Raw genomic sequence first — 27,446 nt, forward strand, 5'->3', positions numbered from 1 at the left:
TAAAAAAATTTGGCTTGTGATTTAAATTAAAATTAATAATTATTATTAATAAGGAAAACAAAATAAAGATTTGATTTGTGATTTAAACTCAAAAAGAAATTTGAAAAATATGTGTTAATAAAGGAAATAATTAAATAAATATTTTAAATATCTAAGGAAGAAAGATTGCCTGATCTAAATTTAAATTATGTTGGTGAGAAATAAAATATATCAAATGAGATGCCATTGCGTAGATCTCAAAATTTATGTGGAATCAAAAAAAGAATTACATGATTTGGATACTCGAGTCAAAAGTTATGGCCTTTAGAAGTTTTATAATTAAATTAATTTTTTTTTTTGGAAAAAAAAAGTGACAGGTGTCAACACCTCATGAGAGACGCCTCATTTGGGCGTCTTCCCCTTACGGTGAGAAGCCTCAATGGGACGTTACAGTGTGCAATAGATCCGTAATTTTTCTCAAAACTGCAATAAATACATAATTATTTAATTAAAAAATATTATTTTAATTTTTTTGCCTGGATTTACGACCACAGTGAAGATAGAGGTGAGGAAATATTCATTGCAATGTCTATGGGTGGAAAAGATGGAAATTTAAGCTTCTTATTGGATTTACATTGTGATAAATAAGTGTGTAAATACATCAGACAAGGACCTAGAGCCTTACCTACTTTTGCCCTGACTTGATCTGATTTATTTTAAAAATTATACAGATTTGAGCTTATTAAAATATATCTTTAAAAATCAGAATCATAACCTTTAAGAATTTAGACTTGACCTTTATTTTTTAATAAAACAATAAATTTATAAATAAAATACTACAATATAAAATTACAAATGACTAATATATATGTGCGCGCTCATGCATAAATTTTTAAAATAATTTTACAATAAAAATATAATACAATTCAATTAATTTTTCAATTTTGCACTTAATTTTTTTTTTCCTTTTTTGCTTTTGATTGAATTAATATAATTTTAAATATCCTTAAAAAAAATTATATTTGAAATATCCCGTCCAATATAACAGTATTTAGTAAACTTTTATTTTAAAAAATATAAACCTTCTTTTTAGGGGTGTCAATATAGGTTTTGACACGCGGGTCGACCCGCGATACGACACGAAAATTCGTGTTCGGGTTGACCCGCAAAAAAATTCGTGTCGTGTTCGTGTTGGAAAAAATAACACGTAAAAAATTCGTGTCGTGTTCGTGTTTATGTATTCGTGTTCGTGTCGACCCGTATTTTTTTAAATTATTTTATTTTTAATTTTTTATTATTATTTTTTAATTTTTTTTAATATCGATCCATTTTTTTAATATTTTTTGTCATTTACTATTTTGACCCTTATTTTGCGTGTTATTCGTGTCGTGTCGTGTCAGTGAGTAAGATTTTGACACGAATAAAAATTCGTGTCGTGTTAATGTTGATGTATTCGTGTCGTGTCAAATTCGTGTCGTGTCGAATTAGTTTCGTGTCGACCCGTTTTGACACCCCTATTTAGGGGTGGTAATTATTGTGAATTAATAATTAATTAATGAATTTGATTTGCGAAAATAGTAACCGTTGATTGACAAAAATCAACGGTTAAGATACGATTGTAAGATATTATAAACGAAATAAGTTGTAAATATAACCTTATCTTTTTTCTTTTCTTTTTACATTTTGATCAATATTTTTAACGCTTTTACGTTTTATGTTTTTTTGACTTTATGATTTTATGTTTTACGATTTATTATTTCCTTTCCTTTTTAGGTAAAATCTCAATTATAACTATGTTGCTCTTACAACAGACTTGGATTAAACTACTTGAATCAAACTAATCGAATAATCGATGAACCGAGGGATAAAATAAAAAACAATAACACTTAGAGAAATAAAATAAAAATAATTTTATTTGAAGGGATATCATATGAGACAAGTGATGATTTATATTATTATCAACATAATGCCTAGAGACAAATCGAAAAACACCAAATGTAGGTGTTGCAGAGAAGCATTTATGGGAAGTTTTTGCCTTCATAGGTCTGACCAAACTGCCAATACTTAGGGGCGACACGCCTTGAGACACTGGACCTTCCATCACTTGCTGTCACCCTGAAGCTCAATCTCTCTCCCACTAACCTAACATCTGTATCCCAATTCTGACCCCAATTTCGCCTCAAATCTGTCCATTTGAACTTGCCATCATCCTTCATCACTTGCACTCTTACTATTTCCCCAGCTCCTCCAACATTCCACACTTTTATTAGATTGAAATAAGGATTCCCATTCATGGTGAACCTAATACCTCCCTCCCTCTTGCATGGTACCCTGCATATACATATATATTGTAACAAAAAAACATTATTAATTTCAAATATATACCATGCAAATTAATTTCAATATATATATATATATATATATATGAAAATGGAAAATGTTATATTTACAAACTTTTACAAACTACATTATGTCTGACCGGTCATACTTTAATTAAAATCAAAAGTGTATGACAGGTCATACTTAATATAGTTTGTAAAAAAAAATTTGTAAACGAATCATTCTCCTATGAAAATAGATCATGTATATGTAACCTGCGATATATGACTGGCACAATGCCACCCCTGTATTCTGCAAATTTGAGATATGCAGGGATGGCTAAGTCAAAGTGCTTGCGTGGTGGGTTGCACCATCCTCCATTGTCACTTGGTATACTATAATTTGGAGGGCAAAGGTCGGTGGCTGTGACATAAATAGAGGATTGGCCTTTACACCATTGAGAGTTTACACATTTGATCTGAAAACATGCCCCACATGTCCGGCCGTTGTTGAACAAAGCTGTGCTCAATGCTGTTGTGTCAAGCCCATAACCTTTAACCACATCTTGATACCCACAAGCTCCTCCTGCAATCAAGTTATTCTTTTTCTTCGTAAGTAAAAGACACATGTATGCATAAAAAAAAATTAACGTTTCTCGAATTACATAAAATAATCATTCAACCATAAAACAACGCTATTTTAGGACTTAAATATTGAATAATTTTATAAAATTCATGATATAAAAGAAAAGTACAATTTCTGAAATACACTAATTACTCTTTATCCAAATCCCAAAACGACGTCTCGTGTTAGGGTCGCTGGAGATAACTTTATATAATGTAGCAAATATAAACACTTTTCCCTAAAAATAATAAGAAACGAACATATTTTATTGGAAAAACAACTTCTCCTTTCAAAGGAGAACAACCATCTTATGCAATAGAAACAGTTGCTGGGGTCTCATTTATTTTTTTGAAAAAGAAAAAGAAAAAAAAGCTGGGCACAAGAATCGATGTGAGAGCGGTAGATGTTTTTTGAATGTAGTGACATGAGAGGTATAAACCCCTATTTTATTATGATGAAAAAGTTTGTAGTATATGTAATGGATTAAATGAAAACTATACATTGATCAGCATTCAAAATTGATCATACCAAATGTTCCGGAGTTTCCTTCATAGAAGGTAGCATGAGCCTCCTTCCATTGGCTAGGGCTAAACTTGGGGCGATGATGCTTGCGGGTAACGCCCACTCTGTGACCTCCTTCAAAATTGTTATAAGCTTCATATCTCCACGGGGAGATAATGTCTGCATGCACATCAGAAATTGGCAATGCAATAAGAAAGAACAAAAGAATTCCCAAAGGAAATGCCATGGGAATTGCAGGTTTGATTAGAAGTATTCTTCTAGATTATGTTGTAGCTTGGTGTTGGCGAATATATATATAAGGTCCAAGGTTCTTACTTTGTCTAATGTTTTTGGAAATGACACAGCAATCACCTCTCCAAATGGAAAATATTTCCAGTATTCCATTAATACTAACGATTCTGTGAATTATTCATTCAAATTACAGAAGCGGAAAAAAACCTATTTAATTGCATTTATCCTGAACTTCCACTTTTTCCTTCTCTAGTAAATGAGTAATTATATTATTCTGTTACTATTGAAGATATATATATTCCTTCAAAAATCGTGTCTTTGTAATCACAGATATTTTAGTTTGTTTTGTTCACATTAAGATAGCAGTGCAAGAATGTATATTTATAGTCTAATTGGATGACATTTGCAAAATAACACCTCAATCACCTCTTCAAATCAGTAATCAACTAATCATATTATTTTCATTTATTTCTTTCCTTATAAGCACCATTATTTAATTTGTTTCTTTTCATGTAAGATAGTAGTAGGTTTTGTATATTGTTAACCTTACATGACATATACAAAGTAGTGCATAAAGAAATATGAATGAAATATATAAAGACTAAAAGTTTGATGTGATCCACTTTGTGAAAAAATTATTCAATTACTATTTCGTGAAAATTTTTTATCCATCAACCCCTCTTCATTTTTGCTGGCTCCACTAGCAAGATTAGGATATCATGTCGCAACATTCTAGAGTAGGCAATATAACCAGAGTGTGTAATTTTCCCAACAAGAATTGATACAGCTGGTCAAGCCTGTCACCCATACTAGTTACTGCTTTGGTAGATGATCTATAATTCTTTTTTGGGAATAAGATGATATATAATTCTAAAATTGATGGTTTTCACTGATCTTACATGGGATCTCAATAATTTTTTTATAAATCTTAAATCAAGAAATAATTTTATTTATTGAAATGCAAAAATTTAATCTAAAACTTATTTTTCAAACGATAGTTTTATATAGCTTAACACTTTTTTTTGGTGAAAGTGGTGAAAACTAAACAAAGACTTTGGTTTAAAGGATTTTTTAAAGCAAAAAAAAAAAAAAAAGTTGACCCAAGTTATAATATTTAAATTTTAAATATTGTTTCTTTATTATATTCTCTAATTAAGTACACAAGGAGTAGTATCAACCAATTTGGAAATAGAAACCAGATTAACTTTGAATTTTGGAACATGAAAAAAATCTAGTAACTTTAGAGAATTAGGTAAAGAAACCGTGCTACAAATGGATGTTGTAACTCAAGTTCCATTTGGTATCATGATGGAGATGGGATAAATCTTTTGCATTGAGCTAATAATAGATTTCATTGAACATATATGACCCATGGCTCATGTGTCCAAGATCCAACGGATATGAGGATTACCTGAACAATCATGGAAAGTTGTTGTTGGTGAAACAGAGTTCAATGCAGAAGCAGCAGCAAGATTGGAAGAGTAAAGTGACTTATCTTTAGTCTCTAATTGCAATTGAGTGTTTTGCAGAAGAGTAAGCAATTTCTGATATTGATCTTGTGACAAAGAAACTCCAAGTTTCATCTCATCATCAACAGAAAATTCACTTTCTTGCTGAACAAGATTAACAGCACCTCGTGGCTTCATACTAGCCATGTATCCAGGGGGAAACCCATGTAGTTGGTAGCAAGTGTCAACCATGTGGTTGTTTCTGCCATAGTGGGTAGATATTTTAGATCCACGCCTTTGACCACCAGAATTGGAACGTTATTTTCCTTTGTCTGCAAAGTTCTTTTTGCCATTGTTTGGCATGTTAGGAAAAGTACGTGATAACAAAGATAATTCACCCAGTGAGCTAAGTTGGAATTGTCTTTCTTGTTGAGCCACCAAAGAGAAGGCTCTAGTGACATGATGCAAAAGGTCCAACATCATGATCTGAGACCTAACGTGGGCATATTGCTCATTTAGCCCTTTTAAGAACTTGACGGTTTGATCTTGATCTCGATGACTACTTATCACTTCGAGAAGACTGCAATTACATGTAACATTGCAACGACATATAGGCAGGGGACGAAGATTCTCGAATTCATCCCATAGAGTTTTCAACTCAGTGAAGTAATCAATGATGTTCATCTCTCCCTATTGAAGCTTGTTCATGTCTTCTTGAATATCAAAAAGCCTGAAGATATCAAACTGACTGAAATGATTTTTGAGGTTGATCCAAACATCTGACGCGCACGATCCATCCAAAGAATGGACTTCTCAATCGAGCTGCTGATGGTTCTGTGAATCCACACAAGAACTATAGTGTTGCAGCTTTGCCATACTGCGAAGAGAGGATCATCAATGGCTGGTGGAACGATGATGTCATAGTTGTTAAAAACGTAGTGTCGAAACATAAAAACAGACATTTTTACTTTTTGTTGGCAAAAAATGTGTCAAAACGGAAGAAGAAAAGGGATCTGGGTCGAAACGGTTGAAAAGCCGTGTCAACTCGGTAAACACGGTTGACTTAGCGAGTTTACCGAGTTGACTCAGCTCTAAAAAAGAAAGAGTTAGATCTAACGAGGAGGGGAGAGACAGAAGCAAAGGCGATAAAGAAAAAGCAGAGCTTCATTGCCAACACCTTCGTCATTGTTGGTTGTTACTCCAACCCAAACCAAAATGCAAGAGAAGAAGGGTCAGAGAGAGAGAGAGAAGAGCTGAAGACAAGCAGAAAGATGTAGAAGACGTGACCAAATAGAGGAAGAAAGAACCTGAATTTACTGCAAATCCGCCCTCTCTGCAACATTTGCCAAATATTCTCACAAAGAAAGTAACTATAGTGTTTATAAAAAGGAACAAAGAAGAAGATTGTGAGTGAAGTGATATAAACTCTCCGTCACTGCCACACTCTGATGCTTGTATATTATTATCTCAGTAAATCAATGCTTTAAGTAATTAATAAATCCATGAATAATATAAAAATATATATAATATTTTGTTTTGCATAGTTCAAAAATAATATATATATATATATATAAAACACGTAATAATAAAAAAATTTATATATATTCTTAGTCATTGATCTACTTAAATTTAATAACTCATATAATTACTACATTAAAATCATTATCTATAAATTAAAACTAAGATTAAAATTGACATTCTTATAAAATAAACATGTTTGTATGTTTTGGTTTTATATATGTTGGACATATATTTTTATATTTGGTACGTTGGTAAACTCTTATGTTTTGCGACTTTACGTTTTTGCTCACCCTTACCGTTTCTACATAGACTCTACGTTTTAACAACATTGGATGGTGTCGTCAACAAATCCAAGCTTGTTCTTGGACAGTAACGCCATACTCATTACCTGAGTCCAGGTATGGTAGTTCCTTCCGTTGAGTGAAGGTGTAACGAGAACAATTGATGGATTCTTGTTTGGATGTGAAAAGAAAGGATGACCAGGATTGGTAAGATATTATGGAATAGTATCCGCCATTGTTGACGTAAGGAAGAGAAATTTTCAGATGAAGAAAAAGCAAGAGTTGTAGTGGAGGAATGGATACCAGAGACGAATCTCTGATACCAACTTACAAACACACAAGGGAGTGAAAGAAAGGGAGAATACTGAACTCCATATTCTTGAGAAGGGAAAAATGAATCCTGTATTAATCTCAGTTACTATTACATACATATATACAAGTTAATGTTAAGTGTCTAAGCTATAACAAACTAACAGATATTTCAACAGCTTTAACTTTCTAACTATCATAAGCATGTTCACGTGGGATCAGCTGTAAGTGATGGGCTGACATGGCTAGTATATCTGACGTGGCTCCTTTCCTGCTTTGCTTCATTTACGATGGCTTTACCTTGTTCTCCTTCTCTTCTTCTTTGATATTTAACTCCAACACTATTAGATAATAATATAAATCATTAAAAGGCCATCACTCAATACCTTAAAGTTTTGGGTTGAATTGATTATTTACATGGTATCAGAGCTTTAGTGACTATAAGGTCACGAATTCGAACCCTACTGCCCCCACTTGAATTAAATAAGCATAAAGTAAAAAAATAAAAAATAGTGTCAATTCATAGATACAAAAAAGTGAGTCCCACTGAAAAAAAAAAACACAAAAAGAAGAAGAAGTGAGTCTCACTTTTTTGTGTTTATGAAATAACATAACTTATGTCATTTAAAATAACACATGTTTTTTCTTTCTTTAAATCATATTTTAAACGTTTGTGGTGTGTTGGGAAATAAAGAAAAGGACATGAAAAGGAAAAGTATGGTGGCCATCTCTATTTATGCCTCCATGGTACTTGTCACTTGGTTCCGTATACGATTCTCTTGTAAATACCACTAGCCAGATAATACAAACCATTGGCTTTTTTGAACTAGGGTCGCTTTGGATTTACACACTTATTCTCGATCGAACCAAAATACATATGGAGGATTATCTCTATTGTTAATCTAATATTATTTATTGCTAGTTACGAGTCACTTTGCCACGATGGGAACTTCTTTAATTGGATGTCCGCGAAGAGTTTACTTAGGGCCTGTTTGATATCTGTTTTAGAAAACAGTTTTTAAAATTTAAAAAAAAAAGTATAAAAGTAACGTGTTTGATAAATGTTATTTTCTGAAACTTATTCTCAAAATAGTATTTTTTTTTAACTTTTAGAACTGAAATTACAGAACACCTCATAGATGTTTTTGTTTTTGTTTTTGTTTTGAGTTTTTATTCTTAAAATAATGAAAAGACGGAGAACAAGTTGTTTTCATTAATGGCACAATTATAAATAATAAATCACTCTCATATATCAGGTTTCAACATTCGTTTATCGCAATTTGTTTGAGTATATCAATTAAATAGATTTTTTGCTTTTTTACATTAAAAACATATTCTTAAAATACATATAACAAACAAGTTTTTTTGTTTTATAATTTTTAAAGTTCTTTTCAAAATTAATTTACCTAACAGAATTTTTTCTTTTCTAGCTCTGAAATTCAACTCTTAAAAATTATTTTATAAAATAGTTTTCAAAACAAAAAAACCAAAACACTTTAAAACAGAGCCTTTCTAGCTCTAATCTTGATAAGCTACGTGATCAATCTAATAATAATCTAGTTAATTATACAATTGTAGTCTGTCGTGTGAATTTCTCAAGTGGATGACAATGATCACGATCAATTAGCATCAAGTTTTCGTAGCATTGGACTATTGGCATTTGAAACTCCAACTAGATAGCTATCGGTAGAGTGATCATGACGTCTCAATAGCTATACAGTAACTGCAAACTTTTATAAAAGGTTCAGAGAGTGAGAAAAAGCAGCCATTTAGGGGCTGTTTCGTAAAGGGGTAAAAAAAAATTGGCCAGAAAAATAGGATAGGAAAAATATGACCATGTTTGATAGGAGGATTAGGAAAAAAGTGTCCGAAAAAAAATGCTGACCATGTTTTCACTTTGTACACAAATGAGTTGCAAAATTTTGTTATTGTAAGGATGATTACCTTTTTTTCTCTGTGGATGACAAATCCTTGACACTTTGCTGTGACGAAAAATGCCCTGAAGCACAGGTCAGAATTCCTACTTTGTTACAAAAAAATCTACATGTACTTGTTAGTCCAAACTTGAACATTACTAATACTAGAATGACTACTAAAGGGTAATTAAACTGATCTCATAACTAAGGACAGAAAAAACATGATGAAGGTCACATAATATGTAGTGGAGGAGCAAAGACAAATGAAGCCATGGGAGTGGTTTAGTGACGACAGTTTTGGTAATTTATATTAGATTATGTGTTCAATTTTCACACATATCAAAAAAGAAGAAGCAAAGGCAAATGTAATTAAGGTATTAAATTAGGCTAGCGATCAATTATCATGATCAGTTTGAAAGTGTCCTGTGATAAGGTCAAAACAAGTAATGGTTTACTAAAGCAAGTTGAGATTATTATTAACTAGGCATTAGAAGAGAATATTGAGAAATAATATAAAATAATGCATTTAGACGTATATTCTTTCTAAATGCTATTGACGTCTTGTTTTTTTTTTCACTTTCAAAACTCATTTTAATAAAATTATTGACTCCGATACATTAAATTAAAATACATGTTATTTGAAATGATTTAATTTCACATTAAAAAAAAAATCATTTTTTACTTTTTTTTAAATATTATTAAAATAATTTTTATATTTTTCTTAAAAATACTTTTTAGGTTTTCCTTATTAATATATATATATATATATATTATAATTTAAATTATTTTTATTAACTATTATTTAATTTAATTTAAATTTTATCTAAATATAAAATATTAATATAATGTCAAAATTACATTTAATATACATGAGTGATGTGGCTAAGGTCTTTTTCATAATTATATAGCTTATAAAATATTTGTTAATTCTTTTAATATTGCACTAGATCTTTTCAAATTTGTCTTTCTCTAGTATATTATTTTAAGAAATAAAATAAAATCATTCATATGCATTCTCTCAACAGATTAAGTTATTTGGAGAGTTAATTACGTAATAGGATATTAGAACTTTTAATCAAATGCTATAGAGTTTGATCCTTTGTTGCTTCATTCTTTTAATAAAAAAATACAAGGTAATAAAAAAAATAAAAAAATAGCCACATGCATTGTACACTTAAACTTTGAAGAGAGTTGGTTGAATGATAGATTAGGTTAAACAAATTTTTTTCAATTATTTTATATGCTTGGTACTACAAACTTAAAAAAAATCTTAGAATTGTTGTATGTATTTAAAATTTTAAACAATAAATAAATAAAAAATAGTTTTAAGAAACACAATTTTGAATTAATAAATATAATTGTTAAAAAATTTAAGCTTTGATTGAAAAAAAGGTAGAACTACATATGATTTAACATCAAAGAGGTACTTTACATGATTTTATTAAGGGAAGATATACTCTTATGTTATAAGAAAGTAATACATCAATTTTTGTATTATTTTTTATAAGTGGGTGAGTCCCACACATGATTATCTTTATAACGTGAGAGAATTTTTCTTCTATTGCATGAGATTAATAAAGCTCTTATATTAAGGGTTATAGAAGTATTATGTCACATGACCCTAGCTAATTTTCCTACAGAAACAAAAGTGAAGAGAGAGAAAATGATAGAAAAAAAGAGAAAAGAAAAATGGTGGACCCCACGTTTGCATTGTTTGTGCAGGAAAATAGTTTTGGGTTCCTGTTACATGATATTTATATTACCCTTATATTAAATATCATATGAGATATCCACTCCGGTTTGATTATAGATAATAATCAATAGTCATTACTTAATTAAAATAAACGATGTCAAACCGATCATAAGATGGAGAGGCCGAGTTTATTCATTTGCTAAGGGTGTGCATGACAATCATTCTGTTTCCTGGCACTATTTCTAAAAAGAAACAATTCCTTTATATTTCTATGCCTTGAAACAGCTTTTTTGAGAAAAAAAAATGTGTTTGATAACGTTTTCTATTTTTATTCTGAGAATGAGAAATGCTTTTGATAGCACAACAAATAATATAATAAAAAATAATTTTCATTAAGCATAAAATTTTCAGACCATCACTTTCCTTTTCATAAGGTGTGGTGGTGGCGGTGGTGGCGGCGACAATAATGGTGACGATGGCGTGTTGATGGTGGTAGTGGTGGCGATGGTGGTGGCATGACAACGACATAGTGGTGGTGGTGACGACAGTGGCTGTGATGATTCTGGTTGTGGTTGGTGGCGGTGGCGTGGTGATTGTAGTAGTGGTTATGGTGGTGACAGTAGTGGCTGCTGTGATAGTAGTGGTGGTTAGTGACGGTGGTGGTGGTAGTGGTGGTGACGGTGATGTGGTGATGGTAGTGGTGGTAGCGGTGGCATGGTGGTGTGTTGGTGGTAGTGGCGATTGTGGTGACAAAGGTGATGGCGTGGCAGTGACATGGTGGTGTGGTGGCGGTAGTGGCGATGGTGATGGTGTGGCGGTGGTGGTAATGGTGGTGGTGATGATGATGGCAATGGCTACAGCGACAATCGTTGGTGGCTGTGGTGGTTGGTGACAGTAGTGGTGATGGTGGCGGTAATTGTGGTGGCATCGTGGTGGTGATAGTGGTGGAGTAGTGGTGGTGGTAGTGGTAGTGGCGGCATGGTGGTGGTGGTGGCGACGGAAGTGACTGCAATGATGGTGGCGATGGTAGTGGTGGAGAGTGATTGAGAGAGACAAGTGTTTTTTATTTTGTACTCGGAAACAAAAAATAGAAATTTTTTTATTCTTTTTTCTGTTCTCCAGCACAAAAATTAAACCAGTTCACATATAAAACAAAAAATAAACTGATTTTATCAAACGAGTTTTCTATCTATTTCTATTCCCGAAAATAAAAAAAAATAATTCCGAAAAGATTGCCATCCACACCTTAAAAGAAATTCAATTATGTTTCACACTCTGACATTAATTTTAATGTCCTTACCTCTACATATCAAGATGGTCCCTTCAGTTACGAGGTCCCAGTGACCAACTCCCAACCGTGTAGCTAAGTTTTCTTCCCCCACCCACTTGCTATTTTGTTCATATCTTTTTTCCCCCAAAAAAAGTTTGGAGATGTTTCATTTGTTCGTTTGTATTTTGTTCAATGTTTGGCTAAGGGTTTGTTTGATTGTGTTCTGATTTTTTTTTAAAAACTATTTTATAGAATAGTCATAGAAATAAATATTTTTTTATTTTTTATTTTGAAAATTAAAAAACAAAACACAAAATAAAAATAACTGAAATATGTTCTCCAAGTTTAATTCTAAAAACAAAATAACACTTACAATTTTTAATTTTTTTTTTTACAAAATAAACCTTTATAATTTATTGAAATTTAATAATTAATTAATAAGTGTGACCCAATAAATTATAACCGTTAGATTGACAGAAATCAACGGTTAAGATTTGGTAGTAAGAAAAAAAGATAATAAGTATAACCTCCCTTTATAAAATGAGTTTATTTTTTTATACTGAAAATCAAAAAGCTATTTTTAAAAATAGTATTCAGGCGTTAATTTCCCCATTTGTCTTATGCCCATCACTCATAATCTCTTTGAATTGACATCATCTCCCGCCCCTACCCGTGCGTGGTGCAACTCACATTTATGCTAGTTTGGTTGGTTCTCCGTGGGAGAAATCCCTGATAGGGACAAGAACACACAAAACAAATACTATGTCAAAATATACTCCTTCAATATTGATGTTATCCCAAAGCATTAAATAAGGATCCATGATTTCAATGGAAAGGGCCGTTGATTTTTTATAATGAAAGTATAAGTCATCGTTTTTTAAAACGGGATTGAAAATTGAAGAAGAATTCCAACACGTGTCCTGATAAAGAAAACATACAAAAATGGTTGGTGCTTATTATTATATTTATTATATATTTTAATATTATATTTAAATCAAGTGTATTTTAAAAATAATAATAATTAAAAGTGATTCACTAATTGAATCATTGATTTATTTACCGAGTGAATGGCTGATATGAGTTTAATAACACTAACTTAACTTTATATTAAATAAATAAATAAAAAACCAACACAAGCTAAGGTTTAGTAGATAATGAAAGGATGGGAGAAATAAGAAAGAAAAGAGAACTAGTTTTAAAAAGAGAAGTGTCAAATGGTAGTTGGGTTGATGTACGAGAGCTGAGTATATATTTGATTCTTTCCAAAATATTATTATTGTTGGAGGTTTAAAACTTTAATCATAAATTTAAATTTGTCCCGAACTTCTAATTAGTCCATATTAATTATTTGAAGTCATTTGTTTAACCAATCCAATGATGAGTTCCTTATTTATGTTTGAATTTCATTCTCTTCCCCCTTATTAATTATTTGAAGTCATTTGTTTTACCCAAAATTACATGAATACCATAAAACCCAACTTCTTTTGGGCCGAAACCAGGTCCAATGTTTAGGAAGCTCCATGACAATCAAAAAAGAAAAAGAAAAAGAAAAAGGAGAAAAGAAGGAAAAAGCTCCATAAACCCCGTGTGCCCTTAAACCTCTTAGTCACAGCAACCATGGTGAAGGCCTACCTCCGATACGAACCGGCGTCGTCGTTCGGAGTGATAGCGTCGGTGGAATCGAACATTGCATACGACAGCTCCGGCAAGGACTTTCTGTCTCCGGCCCTCGAGAAGATCGGAGTTTGGCACGTGCGGCAGGGCCTCTGCACCAAAATATTGTTGTTTGTCTCTTTTCTTCTTTTTGCTCTTGGTCTGAAGAAATTTATCCTCTTTCTCTTTATTATCCTTCATTCTTTCTAATAACATTTCTTCTTTCATAAAAATAATTGTATGTATGTATTTGTTTATGTACCAAAGAAGTTGTATTTGTTAATCTCTTTTATGCTTCTTTTCCTCATTATTTCTCTTCTTTTTCACATGTATCTGCATGTTCTTCCTTTCCTATGTAGTGGATTAGACAAATAAGATCTCTTTATATCAGCCATAATAATAATCAAAATAACAATCACAGATGTATAAAAATTTACTTTCAGCCTTAAATATTAATTTTTGCAAGTTATGAGCATTTATGCTTTGCCTGGAGTAGTGGTGAAGTTGTTCCTTTGTGACCAAAAGGTTACAGGTTCAAATTCGGAAACAGTATTTTTGCAAATATGCAATAGTAATAGTAAGACTGCGTATAAAGATTGTGTCCATCCCCCCACCCTTTCTAGTTGAGATTTAATGAGTGATTTACGAGCATTTCTGTTTTCTTGATATCTTCCAATTGCAGGTTGAGCTTGTTTGCAGGATTGGTACATTGCTGTTGCAGACACATTACAATCAGCTGCTCTCCACTCCAGCTGCCAGACCTATCTTAACTGTTTTCAGTGACATTTTTTATGAACGGGTGAAGGTAACTGTGCTAGGGTTTTTTTGTGTATTTCTAAATAAAATTTAAGCTTCGTTATATTTGGTATTGATTATTAAACCTTAATTATTATATATGGGTTCATTCTAATGTATAGAGCTACCTAAATAGCCTGCCTAAAAGAACCACTAATCTATGGTAACAAAATATTTTATAATAATTATATTAGTCTTACAGAGAATATTATGTTGTGAAGGATGCTGGACTGAAATGTAGGATAAAATTGGAACAAATAAACCTTGTGTGAAGATGGAACACAAGCTAAAATTAAATGACAAAAAGTACTTTTACCTTAAAAAAAATTTCTGACATAAAGTACTCTTTTGATGATTTTTTAATTATCCCTGATTCTCATGTTTGAGATGCATGAAATGCTTAATAATGTAGACGTTTGATTGCCAGTAGGCATCTAACTTTGAGAGTATTCAAACAGCATGCTGTCATTCCAAATTAGGCATGTTAACGCAGTTCCGTAAGAATAAGATATCTGGTGATTATGGGTGACAATCCTAATATAAATAATTTTTTTTTATTATGAATTTGAACCTGTAAGTCCTCGGATAATAATATTTTAGATTTAATTTATTATATCGCTATCATCTAGCTGCTACTTCTGTACAATCAATGATTTTTCACAGTAAAGCAGAAGTCCTACTCAAAAGGATTTCTAAATTAAATATTTCTGTTATTCTACTATTTTCGGTACAAATAACTGATGAACTTGAGTGTGTCATTGACAACTTGGTGTCTGAACTTTGTGTCAGGGATGGAAAGATATCCTTGGTTTTAATCTTGCAGCCATGGATCATATTCAGGTTTGTATAAAACAATCTGCCTATCTCTTACCCTTGATAGAAATGCTGATTCAATTTTGAATTGATCTTTTCAGCAAATGATGGCTTCAAGATCAGATGCACTTTTTCGTGATGCAAGAGCAAAACTCCTAGAGATACGTGCTCAACAATCAAAACGTTTACAAGAAAGGTCGGATATTGGAGAAGTGAAGCGGAAGAAGAAGAAGAAAACATAGTGTCGTGTATGTTTAGACATGGTTATGCGCTGGATTATGTTAATGATCTGGGTATTTCAATCACTGCGGAGAAATTGACCTCGACTGGAATTATATGTGATCGATGAAGCATTGCAGATTCAGATCAAAGTAGTCATATACGTTTTAACGATAAGAAAAATGATGAGTAGAGGTTGGGTTGCCAGAAAAAGGATTATGACCTTGTCAATGTGATTCCTTTTACCAGAAGATTGCTGTTTCAATCTGCGACCCATCTTCGTGTCAAAAGTTGACATCTTCGTTTGAAGAGCAAGGTTTTCACAGTATACTATTACTGATGTGGTTGGCTCAGAAAAGGGCGTTACTTTATATGGTCACTATATGTGTAAACATTAGTAATTTTACATAAATTTAATACGACTTTCTTCTCAGAATTTGGTTACCCTCTGTTGTGAGTAAAATTTTCCTTTGCTTTTAGTTCCCTTTGCTAGTTATGTAATCCGATGCTCATGTTTCAAGTTTCCATCTTCTAATTTTTTTTTTCCCCCTGATGAATGAAATTTGTTAAATTATATACTAGCTTGGCTGACTGAAATGAAGAATGTGTATAGGAAGTGCTCATTGAATGACTAATGAGACCACTATCAGATTTTGTTCTACCAAAAATGTTTCAGGATAATTGTTTTTGTCCTTTTGAGAATGAATATTCTCCAAGACATCAGTCCAATTTCGTTTCGTTTTTTTTCTCTTTAATTTAAAGCTGAGGATCTTCTGTATCTGCCATATCTATATTTTATATTTGTATAGTAAATTAGCTTCAAAAGTGATTAGTATTACTATTAATTATCCGAGATAGGTTATATTATTTATCTTTTTTGTATGCCTATCAATTTCTAATACTGTTAAATCAGAATTGTAATAAGAGAGAGAAATGGTAAATATTAATTGAAATTATGAGCTAAGTTGAAGATTGATAGAGAATAATATATCCCTAATTATCTATATGTAACATCACATGATTAATTTCTTTGAGAAATAATTAATATACTCCTACGTATCAGTTTTATGAGTTAATAATTATTTTGTTACAAAAAATTAAATGACCATTTAAAAAAAAATATTTTACTCAATTTATATAACTAGATATTGTTACAAATAAACAAAATAAATAGACTTATGTAATTCTTAAATTTTAAGAATAAATTTAAATTGTTTTTTGGTGAAAAAATACGTTTGCTATTATATTTTATACGAGGAAGGTTATACTTACAATCTTTTTTTTACAACATCTTACAACCATATCTTATCACCGTTAATAGTAAAAATGTTTCATTTTTTCCATTTTATAGGAAAAACACTGTTGGTTCCTTCTCTCTAGAAGATTTGATGTGGGGCCTATTGACATTGTTTTCTCTCTCTTTATATTTGTTTTTCTCCCAAATTTTCTCTTTGTAGGAATCAATAATGTTTTTCCTGTAAAATGAGAAAAATAAAACCTGTAGTAAAAACATGGTTGAATTAATTTATTTTATATTTTCAAAAACGAATTTTCAGTCCACAGTTTAATTCAAAATATCCGGGACTGATTTAATTATATTTTGTTAGAATTCAAAAATAAAATAAAATTTAACATACTTATGTTGAAAGAAATTATTTTTGTTTGAGAATAATAATTCAAAATCTAATTTAAAAGAATTAAATTTATTAATATATTATGAAGTATAATCATTTTTTAAAGAAAATAATATGTATGTTTTTAAAAATTTTACAAATAAGAATTGATACAGCTGGTCAAGCCTGTCACCCATACTAGTTACTGCTTTGGTAGATGATCTATAATTCTTTTTTGGGAATAAGATGATATATAATTCTAAAATTGATGGTTTTCACTGATCTTACATGGGATCTCAATATTTTTTTTATAAATCTTAAATCAAGAAATAATTTTATTTATTGAAATGCAAAAATTTAATCTAAAACTTATTTTTCAAACGATAGTTTTATATAGCTTAACACTTTTTTTGGTGAAAGTGGTGAAAACTAAACAAAGACTTTGGTTTAAAGGATTTTTTAAAGCAAAAAAAAAAAAAAGTTGACCCAAGTTATAATTATTTAAATTTTAAATATTGTTTCTTTATTATATTCTCTAAGAATATAATTGTGTTTATCATAAAATAAAAATATGTTTTTAATTAATTTTATTTATACTTAAAAATGTTTATTATAAGCTTTTTTCTTAGTGGAACAAATTGGTGTTTAAGTTAGAAATCTTATGTATTAGGCTAATATGAGAGGGCGCATTCATAAGTTTGATTATACTGAATTTATTATTTAGTGTGATTGACAGAAAATTTGAAATAGTGAAAAGTAAAACAAGCTATCAAAATATATAAATATTTTTCCATTAAATTAGAAACTTATATATATGACATTAAAAATAATTTAATATGCAAGAAATAGAAAGCGAATAGTTTCCTTTAATTAAGTTCTTATGATAAAATAAAAGGAAAAACTCCTATTTGCATTTATTACATTAATTGATAGATATTATTAAAATGATCGAGCAGCATTATGACAAGAAGATTGATTCAAATTAAAAAATAACACTCGACAATCACCTCGTGGATCAACGAATAAAGGGATAATTTCCAAAAAAAAAAAAGAACGAACAAAGGGATTGTGGGTTGTTCGAATTTATCGAGAGAAAAAATATTTGTACTTTTAAAAGATATAACCTTGTGTCATTTTAGATTATAATCATTGATTTCTGTCAATAATGGTTATAATTTATTGGGTCATACTTATTAATTAATTAGTAATTCACAATAAATTATAATTATTGATTGATGGAAATCAATGATTAGGATTTAAGATGGCTCAAAGTTATATCTAAAAGTTATATCCTTTAAAAGGATAAACGTTTCCCCCCAAATTTTTCTATTCATGTGATCTCGAATTATCACTACATTTTTATGTTTTTACCATTTTTTTAGAGGAATTACAACCAATTTTCGTTTACAATTTCTTATAATCATATCTTAATCGTTGATTTCCGTCAATCAACAATTATCATTTATTGCGAATTAGTAATTAATTAATGAGTTTGATTTGCGAAAATAGTAAATCATGTGATCTCGAATTATGAATACATTCTTATATTTTTACAATTTTTTTTTAAAGAATTCACAACCTATTTTCGTTTACAACCTCTTACAATTATTATATTGATTTTTAATTAATTGTGAATATTAATATTGATTTAATAATAATTAATTAATGAATTTGATTTGCGAAAATAGTAACCGTTGATTGACAAAAATCAACGGTTAAGATATTATAAACGAAATAATTTGTAAATATAACCTTATCTTTTTTCTTTTCTTTTTACATTTTGATCAATATTTTTAACGCTTTTACGTTTTATGTTTTTTTGACTTTATGATTTTATGTTTTACGATTTATTATTTCCTTTCCTTTTTAGGTAAAATCTCAATTATAACTATGTTGCTCTTACAACAGACTTGGATTAAACTACTTGAATCAAACTAATCGAATAATGGATGAACCGAGGGATAAAATAAAAAACAATAACACTTAGAGAAATAAAATAAAAATAATTTTATTTGAAGGGATATCATACGAGACAAGTGATGATTTATATTATTATCAACATAATGCCTAGAGACAAATCGAAAAACACCAAATGTAGGTGTTGCAGAGAAGCATTTATGGGAAGTTTTTGCCTTCATAGGTCTGACCAAACTGCCAATACTTAGGGGCGACACGCCTTGAGACACTGGACCTTCCATCACTTGCTGTCACCCTGAAGCTCAATCTCTCTCCCACTAACCTAACATCTGTATCCCAATTCTGACCCCAATTTCGCCTCAAATCTGTCCATTTGAACTTGCCATCATCCTTCATCACTTGCACTCTTACTATTTCCCCAGCTCCTCCAACATTCCACACTTTTATTAGATTGAAATAAGGATTCCCATTCATGGTGAACCTAATACCTCCCTCCCTCTTGCATGGTACCCTGCATATACATATATATTGTAACAAAAAAACATTATTAATTTCAAATATATACCATGCAAATTAATTTCAATATATATATATATATATGAAAATGGAAAATGTTATATTTATAAACTTTTACAAACTACATTATGTCTGACCGGTCATACTTTAATTAAAATCAAAAGTGTATGACAGGTCATACTTAATATAGTTTGTAAAAAAAAATTTGTAAACGAATCATTCTCCTATGAAAATAGATCATGTATATGTAACCTGCGATATATGACTGGCACAATGCCACCCCTGTATTCTGCAAATTTGAGATATGCAGGGATGGCTAAGTCAAAGTGCTTGCGTGGTGGGTTGCACCATCCTCCATTGTCACTTGGTATACTATAATTTGGAGGGCAAAGGTCGGTGGCTGTGACATAAATAGAGGATTGGCCTTTACACCATTGAGAGTTTACACATTTGATCTGAAAACATGCCCCACATGTCCGGCCGTTGTTGAACAAAGCTGTGCTCAATGCTGTTGTGTCAAGCCCATAACCTTCTTTAACCACATCTTGATACCCACAAGCTCCTCCTGCAATCAAGTTATTCTTTTTCTTCGTAAGTAAAAGACACATGTATGCATAAAAAAAAATTAACGTTTCTCGAATTACATAAAATAATCATTCAACCCTAAAACAACGCTATTTTAGGACTTAAATATTGAATAATTTTATAAAATTCATGATATAAAAGAAAAGTACAATTTCTAAAATACACTAATTACTCTTTATCCAAATCCCAAAACGACGTCTCGTGTTAGGGTCGCTGGAGATAACTTTATATAATGTAGCAAATATAAACACTTTTCCCTAAAAATAATAAGAAACGAACATATTTTATTGGAAAAACAACTTCTCCTTTCAAAGGAGAACAACCATCTTATGCAATAGAAACAGTTGCTGGGGTCTCATTTATTTTTTTGAAAAAGAAAAAGAAAAAAAGCTGGGCACAAGAATCGATGTGAGAGCGGTAGATGTTTTTTGAATGAAGTGACATGAGAGGTATAAACCCCTATTTTATTATGATGAAAAAGTTTGTAGTATATGTAATGGATTAAATGAAAACTATACATTGATCAGCATTCAAAATTGATCATACCAAATGTTCCGGAGTTTCCTTCATAGAAGGTAGCATGAGCCTCCTTCCATTGGCTAGGGCTAAACTTGGGGCGATGATGCTTGCGGGTAACGCCCACTCTGTGACCTCCTTCAAAATTGTTATATGCTTCATATCTCCACGGGGAGATAATGTCTGCATGCACATCAGAAATTGGCAATGCAATAAGAAAGAACAAAAGAATTCCCAAAGGAAATGCCATAGGAATTGCAGGTTTGATTAGAAGTATTCTTCTAGATTATGTTGTAGCTTGGTGTTGGCGAATATATATATAAGGTCCAAGGTTCTTACTTTGTCTAATGTTTTTGGAAATGACACAGCAATCACCTCTCCAAATGGAAAATATTTCCAGTATTCCATTAATACTAACGATTCTGTGAATTATTCATTCAAATTACAGAAGCGGAAAAAAAACCTATTTAATTGCATTTATTCTCCATTTATCCTGAACTTCCACTTTTTCCTTCTCTAGTAAATGAGTAATTATATTATTCCGTTACTATTGAAGATGTATATATTCCTTCAAAAATCGTGTCTTTGTAATCACAGATATTTTAGTTTGTTTCGTTCACATTAAGATAGCAGTGAAAGAATGTATATTTATAGTATAATTGGATGACATTTGCAAAATAACACCTCAATCACCTCTTCAAATCAGTAATCAACTAATCATCATTATTTTCATTTATTTCTTTCCTTATGAGCACCATTATTTAATTTGTTTCTTTTCATGTAAGATAGTAGTAGGTTTTGTATATTGTTAACCTTACATGACATATACAAAGTAGTGCATAAAGAAATATGAATGAAATATATAAAGACTAAAAGTTTGATGTGATCCACTTTGTGAAAAAAATAATTCAATTACTATTTCGTGAAATTTTTTTATCCATCAACCCCTCTTCATTTTTGCTGGCTCCACTAGCAAGATTAGGATATTATGTCGCAACATTCTAGAGTAGGCAATATAACCAGAGTGTGTAATTTTCCCAACAAGACTCCAGGATGTTATGGTTCATCTTATCATCTATTCCAAATTTTAATTTCTCTTTTACTTTTATTTCTAAATATTAATTAAAATCATGAATAATAACTAAAATTTAAAAATAATACAATTACGTTATTTTTACAATCAACATTAAATTCGTTCAATCAAATAATAATTAACACATTAAATTATCAATGACCAGATTGACTTTTCTCCCAAAGAATTCAAATTTTTGAAAACAAAGATCTTAAAAATTAGTATATAATAATTAATATCATTAAATCCTCCATTAATATTCTGGAAAATGTATTAAGCTCATTTAGTCAAATAATAACTACTATGTTGTTAGATGACAACTATTTGTGTGATGCTATCTTTCAGAAGTACCACAAATTTAAAAATATAAATTTTATTGTGGATCATAACAATTTAATTCTTGATTTTTTTTAAAAAATTTAAAATTTAATAAATTTAGAGGACCTCGAATAACCAATTTTCATCTAATGAAACATCAATTTCTTTTTGATGCATTTAAGATTGGTTTAGAAATATTCGTGTGTGCGTCAGTGTGTGCGTCAGTGCGTGCGCGTGTCATTTTGGGCTTATTTCATAGTTCAGGAAATTTTAATCAATGTTTGTTATTTTATATTTTTGTTATTTCTTTGATTCTCTCTTGATTGTACATTATATCATTTAGCTGCGCATGATTACTTTTCATTATTTTTGAATTTATTTTATTTATTTATTTAAGGTTTGGAGAATCCAATTATTATTTGAAATTTTTGGTTAAATAAAATTTAGAAAAGGTAAATAGTTTTTCTTGCAATCCTTGTGTTTAGGGGTAGGGGAGTCAATATAGGTTTTGACACGCGGGTCGACCCGCGATACGACACGAAAATTTGTGTTCGGGTTGACCCGCAAAAAAATTCGTGTCGTGTTCGTGTTAGAAAAAATAACACGTAAAAAATTCGTGTCGTGTTCGTGTTTATGTATTCGTGTTCGTGTCGACCCGTATTTTTTTAAAATTATTTTATTTTTAATTTTTTATTATTATTTTTTAATTTTTTTTAATATCGATCCATTTTTTTAATATTTTTTGTCATTTACTATTTTGACCCTTATTTTGCGTGTTATTCGTGTCGTGTCGTGTCAACTCGCAAAAAATTTGTGTCGTGTCAGTGTGTAAGATTTTGACACGAATAAAAATTCCTGTCGTGTTAGTGTTGATGTATTCGTGTCGTGTCAAATTTGTGTCGTATCGAATTCGTTTCGTGTCGACCCGTTTTGACACCCCTACTTCTTTTGAGGTAATTATTTTGATATGCCTATACTTGCCCCGATAAGATTCTATACACAACACTCTCACTAATAGTATTAGTATAATTTATTTTACTACGATCTTTATAAAAAAAACAAATAAAATAATTCACATGCCTAGATGAGGAATTATTTTACAGACTCGTTCAAAAACTCATTATCATTTATGAACGGTTAATTTTTTTTTCACAATTAGATCATTTAAAATCTTATTTTTTTTCAGCTATTTATTTAAAATGAAAACAACACTGCTACAATAATCAAACAATTGTATTAATATTTATGTATTTAATTATGGGATAGTATATTGTAACAACCTAATAATATTATTATCATATCTTAATCGTTGATTTTGCCAATCAACGATTATCATTTATTGCGAATTAATATTTAATTAATGAATTTGATTGCGAAAATAATAATCATTGATCGGCAAAAATCAACGATTAAGATATTGTAGTAATATTGACAGTAACATTATTGGGTAATAATAACGGGAATAACATCTATCCTTTTAAAGGATATAAACTTGTATCCTTTTAGATCTTAACCGTTAATTTCCGTCCATCAACGGTTATAATTTATTGGATTAAAATGATTAACTAATTAATAATAAATTTGGCCCATTAATGGCCCAATAAAAAATAGAATAAATATTTCCCTTACCAAGCAATCATAATATGTGCGAGTTAGGGGTCAATCACTGTGCGTGGCTAAAAGCTATTTGTTAATTGTTATGATTGGCACCTCTAACCTTGGTAACAAGCCCTGATCTTTCTTCTGTTCAAACTTCCGAAGCAAACCTTGTACTGCAGTGATCCAATAATAACAACCCCAAGCCCCAATTCATATTATTAGGTTTTGCATTCTCTTCTTTTACTTCAAATTCCAAAAAGTTTTTATTTTTATTTTTTGCTTCATTGCGTGAATTTCCTGTTGTGAGTTTCCGTTTCTTTGATCAATTTGGTGCACTGAATTTCGTCCTCTGTTACTTCAATTATCGATTTGAAGTAGCTTAACCGTTATTAATATCTGTGTTTTGGCTGATTTGTTCTTCACAATTCAGTAGCGTTTTTACTTTATATCAGTTGTCATGTTTGTTTGTTTTTTTTGGCTGGAATTTAACGGTTTCTGAACAAACATTGCAATTGGGTTTTGTTTTCCTAATTAAATTATGAATTTTTTTCTATATGAGGGGTCGTATCTTTTTTTAACCTAATGATGTTTTGATTCTGATTACAGTGATAACTTGGGGAAGCAGGATGCCGGGCGTGCGGTATTTTCCTCCTGTGAACACGTTAGAGCAAAAGTTACAGATTGAAAAGAGGCTTGGTAGCGTGAAATCATGCAAATACTTTAGTCTTCTCACGAAATTTCTCAGTCTCAAAATTAGTAAATCTGAATTTGATAGGCTCTGCATAGCAACTATTGGTAGAGACAATGTTCCGCTTCATAATCATTTTATCAGGTCAATCTTGAAAAAAGCGTCTCTCTCCAAGACAGCCCTGCCAAGAAATAGCACAGTGGAAGGTTCTTTGAATGTCAAAACGCCCAATGGGTGTAACAATCTTCAGCTTCTGTGCAAGGATTTTCTTCAATCTCCTCGGAGAGGTAGGACTCCAAACTTGCGTCGCCGCAGATTCAGGGACCGTCCTATCCCTCTTGGTCCTCAAGGGAAGAACAACAACATTGGGTTTGAGGATTCGGCCCCTAAAATTCATGAGCAGCAAAACACTGTTGATCTACATTCTGTAGGTAGCAAGCGCCCTCTATCTCTGGAAGATGGGGAGGAGGTTGATGAGGATTCTGAAAGCCTGAATATATATAGAAGGAGTCCTGTTCGTGCGCCTTTGGCAATTCCCACCTACAATAAAAGAGCACGAAAACTTTCATGTAAAGGATTACCATCCGATACCGTTACTGATACCTGTAAAAGCATTGGTCAACTGCCTGATGCACCTTCTTTAACAAAAAGGTTGGAGCAGATATTGGAAATGGAAGGATTGATGATATCAGCGGATGCAACCAACTTGTTAAATAATGCGCTTGATGTTTACCTCAAAAGATTGATTAAACCCTGTTTGGATTTAGCTGCTTCAAAATCGGGAAATAAATTTAGTGGTCCAATCCAATCTGGTTTGTATGGGCTACCTATTGGTAGGCGTGTGCAAAAGCCAATTGTATCTGTTTCTGACTTTAAAACAGCAATAGAGTTGAATCCTACTATACTAGGGGTAGATTGGTCACTACAATTTGAGAAGGTTTGCCTACGTGCATCCGAAGAATGAACTAAAGCAAGTAACATTGTACTGATCCAAGCTATAAATTGAGTTTTCCTCAAAGTTATGATATTGGAATGGGTTAAATCCTTTCTGAATCTGACACGTGTCACTTTTTTAAAATCTGTAGAAATAAAGGAAATAATTAAATAAATATTCAACATTTCTAAGGAAGAAGGAAATAAAGGAAATAATTAAATAAAGGATATTCTACATTTGAGATTAAATAAAGATTTGATTTGTGATGGCTTATGAATTTTTTTCAAAAATAAAATTACCTAAATTAGGCGTGATTGCCTCTTGATTGAAACCCAAATTAGACGTCATTGGTGATGTGTAGGGTTTTGACACGTGTTGACACGTTTCACATTTTTAAACTCGTAAGTCTCTGAGTTCTGCGTTTGTGATTTAATACAAAAAATACATCAAGATTTGATGGGTAATTTAAATTAAAAAAATAAATTTTTTTATTTTTATTATAAAAAAAAATTGGTTTGTGATTTAAATTAAAAGTAACAATTATTATTAATAAGGAAAACAAAATAAAAATTTGATTTATGATTTAAACTAAAAAAGCAATTTGAAAAATCTGTAGAAATAAAGGAAATAATTAAATAAATATTCTACATTTCTAAGGAAGAAGGAAATAAAGGAAATAATTAAATAAATGATATTCTACATTTGTGATTAAATAAAGATTTGATTTGTGATGGCTTATGAATGTTTTTCAAAAATAAAATTACCTAAAGTAGGCGTGATTGGCTCTTGATTGAAACTCAATTTAGAAGTGATTGGTGATGTGTTAGGATTTGACACGTGTTGACACGTGTCACATATTTAAACTCAGAAGCCTCTGAGTTCTGCGTTTGCGATTTAATACAAAAAATAAATCAAGATTTGATGTGTGATTTAAATTAACAAAATAATTTATTTTTTTTTATTATAAAAAAATTTGGCTTGTGATTTAAATTAAAATTAATAATTATTATTAATAAGGAAAACAAAATAAAGATTTGATTTGTGATTTAAACTCAAAAAGAAATTTGAAAAATATGTGTTAATAAAGGAAATAATTAAATAAATATTTTAAATATCTAAGGAAGAAAGATTGCCTGATCTAAATTTAAATTATGTTGGTGAGAAATAAAATATATCAAATGAGATGCCATTGCGTAGATCTCAAAATTTATGTGGAATCAAAAAAAGAATTACATGATTTGGATACTCGAGTCAAAAGTTATGGCCTTTAGAAGTTTTATAATTAAATTAATTTTTTTTTTTGGAAAAAAAAAGTGACAGGTGTCAACACCTCATGAGAGACGCCTCATTTGGGCGTCTTCCCCTTACGGTGAGAAGCCTCAATGGGACGTTACAGTGTGCAATAGATCCGTAATTTTTCTCAAAACTGCAATAAATACATAATTATTTAATTAAAAAATATTATTTTAATTTTTTTGCCTGGATTTACGACCACAGTGAAGATAGAGGTGAGGAAATATTCATTGCAATGTCTATGGGTGGAAAAGATGGAAATTTAAGCTTCTTATTTGATTTACATTGTGATAAATAAGTGTGTAAATACATCAGACAAGGACCTAGAGCCTTACCTACTTTTGCCCTGACTTGATCTGATTTATTTTAAAAATTATACAGATTTGAGCTTATTAAAATATATCTTTAAAAATCAGAATCATAACCTTTAAGAATTTAGACTTGACCTTTATTTTTTAATAAAACAATAAATTTATAAATAAAATACTACAATATAAAATTACAAATGACTAATATATATGTGCGCGCTCATGCATAAATTTTTAAAATAATTTTACAATAAAAATATAATACAATTCAATTAATTTTTCAATTTTGCACTTAATTTTTTTTTTCCTTTTTTGCTTTTGATTGAATTAATATAATTTTAAATATCCTTAAAATAGGGGTGTCAATATAGGTTTTGACAAGCGGGTCGACCCGCGATACGACACGAAAATTCGTGTTCGAGTTGACCCGCAAAAAAATTCGTGTCGTGTTCGTGTTGGAAAAAATAACACGTAAAAAATTCGTGTCGTGTTCG

The 27,446-nt window shown here is 30.7% G+C and overlaps 3 protein-coding genes across 3 annotated transcripts; 1 reads left to right on the forward strand and 2 right to left on the reverse strand.

Annotated features, from left to right (window-relative positions):
* Positions 1–1,925: 1,925 nt before the first annotated feature.
* LOC133309911 (uncharacterized) lies at positions 1,926–6,465 on the reverse strand. Its single transcript, XM_061510776.1, has 8 exons — positions 6,431–6,465; positions 6,200–6,285; positions 5,901–6,024; positions 5,509–5,703; positions 5,087–5,385; positions 3,451–3,603; positions 2,574–2,883; positions 1,926–2,310 (listed from the first exon to the last, which is right to left on the reverse strand). The coding sequence occupies exons 1-8, from the start codon at positions 6,463–6,465 to the stop codon at positions 1,998–2,000; spliced, it is 1,515 nt and encodes a 504-aa protein (XP_061366760.1). The 3' UTR covers positions 1,926–1,997.
* A 7,265-nt stretch (positions 6,466–13,730) lies between these two features.
* LOC133309912 (uncharacterized) lies at positions 13,731–16,137 on the forward strand. The gene is made up of 4 exons (XM_061510777.1): positions 13,731–13,901; positions 14,449–14,571; positions 15,351–15,401; positions 15,476–16,137. Exons 1-4 carry the CDS (start codon positions 13,731–13,733, stop codon positions 15,614–15,616), a joined length of 486 nt encoding a protein of 161 aa, XP_061366761.1. The 3' UTR covers positions 15,617–16,137.
* Positions 16,138–19,291: 3,154 nt separating this feature from the next.
* Positions 19,292–20,990, reverse strand: LOC133309913 (expansin-A4-like). The gene is made up of 3 exons (XM_061510778.1): positions 20,771–20,990; positions 19,892–20,204; positions 19,292–19,634 (listed from the first exon to the last, which is right to left on the reverse strand). Exons 1-3 carry the CDS (start codon positions 20,988–20,990, stop codon positions 19,322–19,324), a joined length of 846 nt encoding a protein of 281 aa, XP_061366762.1. The 3' UTR covers positions 19,292–19,321.
* Positions 20,991–27,446: the final 6,456 nt, after the last annotated feature.

The sequence above is a fragment of the Gastrolobium bilobum genome, unplaced genomic scaffold, assembly GCF_033153095.1.
Source record: "Gastrolobium bilobum isolate Gb01-03AN ecotype WA unplaced genomic scaffold, APGP_CSIRO_Gbil_v1 utg6679, whole genome shotgun sequence".
Lineage (NCBI taxonomy): Eukaryota > Viridiplantae > Streptophyta > Magnoliopsida > Fabales > Fabaceae > Gastrolobium > Gastrolobium bilobum.

Excerpts from the sequence above, each read along its gene's own strand:
- LOC133309911 (XM_061510776.1), bottom strand. The coding sequence starts at position 6,465 with ATGTTGCAGAGAGGGCGGATTTGCAGTAAATTCAG. Across the intron at positions 6,286-6,430 it reads CGGATTTGCAGTAAATTCAG|CTCTGCTTTTTCTTTATCGC; the intron begins GTTCTTTCTTCC and ends TTGGCAATGAAG. Across the intron at positions 5,704-5,900 it reads ATGGATCGTGCGCGTCAGAT|TCTTCTCGAAGTGATAAGTA; the intron begins GTTTGGATCAAC and ends ATGTAATTGCAG.
- LOC133309912 (XM_061510777.1), top strand. The coding sequence starts at position 13,731 with ATGGTGAAGGCCTACCTCCGATACGAACCGGCGTCGTCGTTCGGAGTG. Across the intron at positions 13,902-14,448 it reads GCACCAAAATATTGTTGTTT|GTTGAGCTTGTTTGCAGGAT; the intron begins GTCTCTTTTCTT and ends TTCCAATTGCAG. Across the intron at positions 14,572-15,350 it reads TTTTTTATGAACGGGTGAAG|GGATGGAAAGATATCCTTGG; the intron begins GTAACTGTGCTA and ends ACTTTGTGTCAG.
- LOC133309913 (XM_061510778.1), bottom strand. The coding sequence starts at position 20,990 with ATGGCATTTCCTTTGGGAATTCTTTTGTTCTTTCTTATTGCATTGCCA. Across the intron at positions 20,205-20,770 it reads AGGAAACTCCGGAACATTTG|GAGGAGCTTGTGGGTATCAA; the intron begins GTATGATCAATT and ends ACTTGATTGCAG. Across the intron at positions 19,635-19,891 it reads GTGCCAGTCATATATCGCAG|GGTACCATGCAAGAGGGAGG; the intron begins GTTACATATACA and ends ATGTATATGCAG.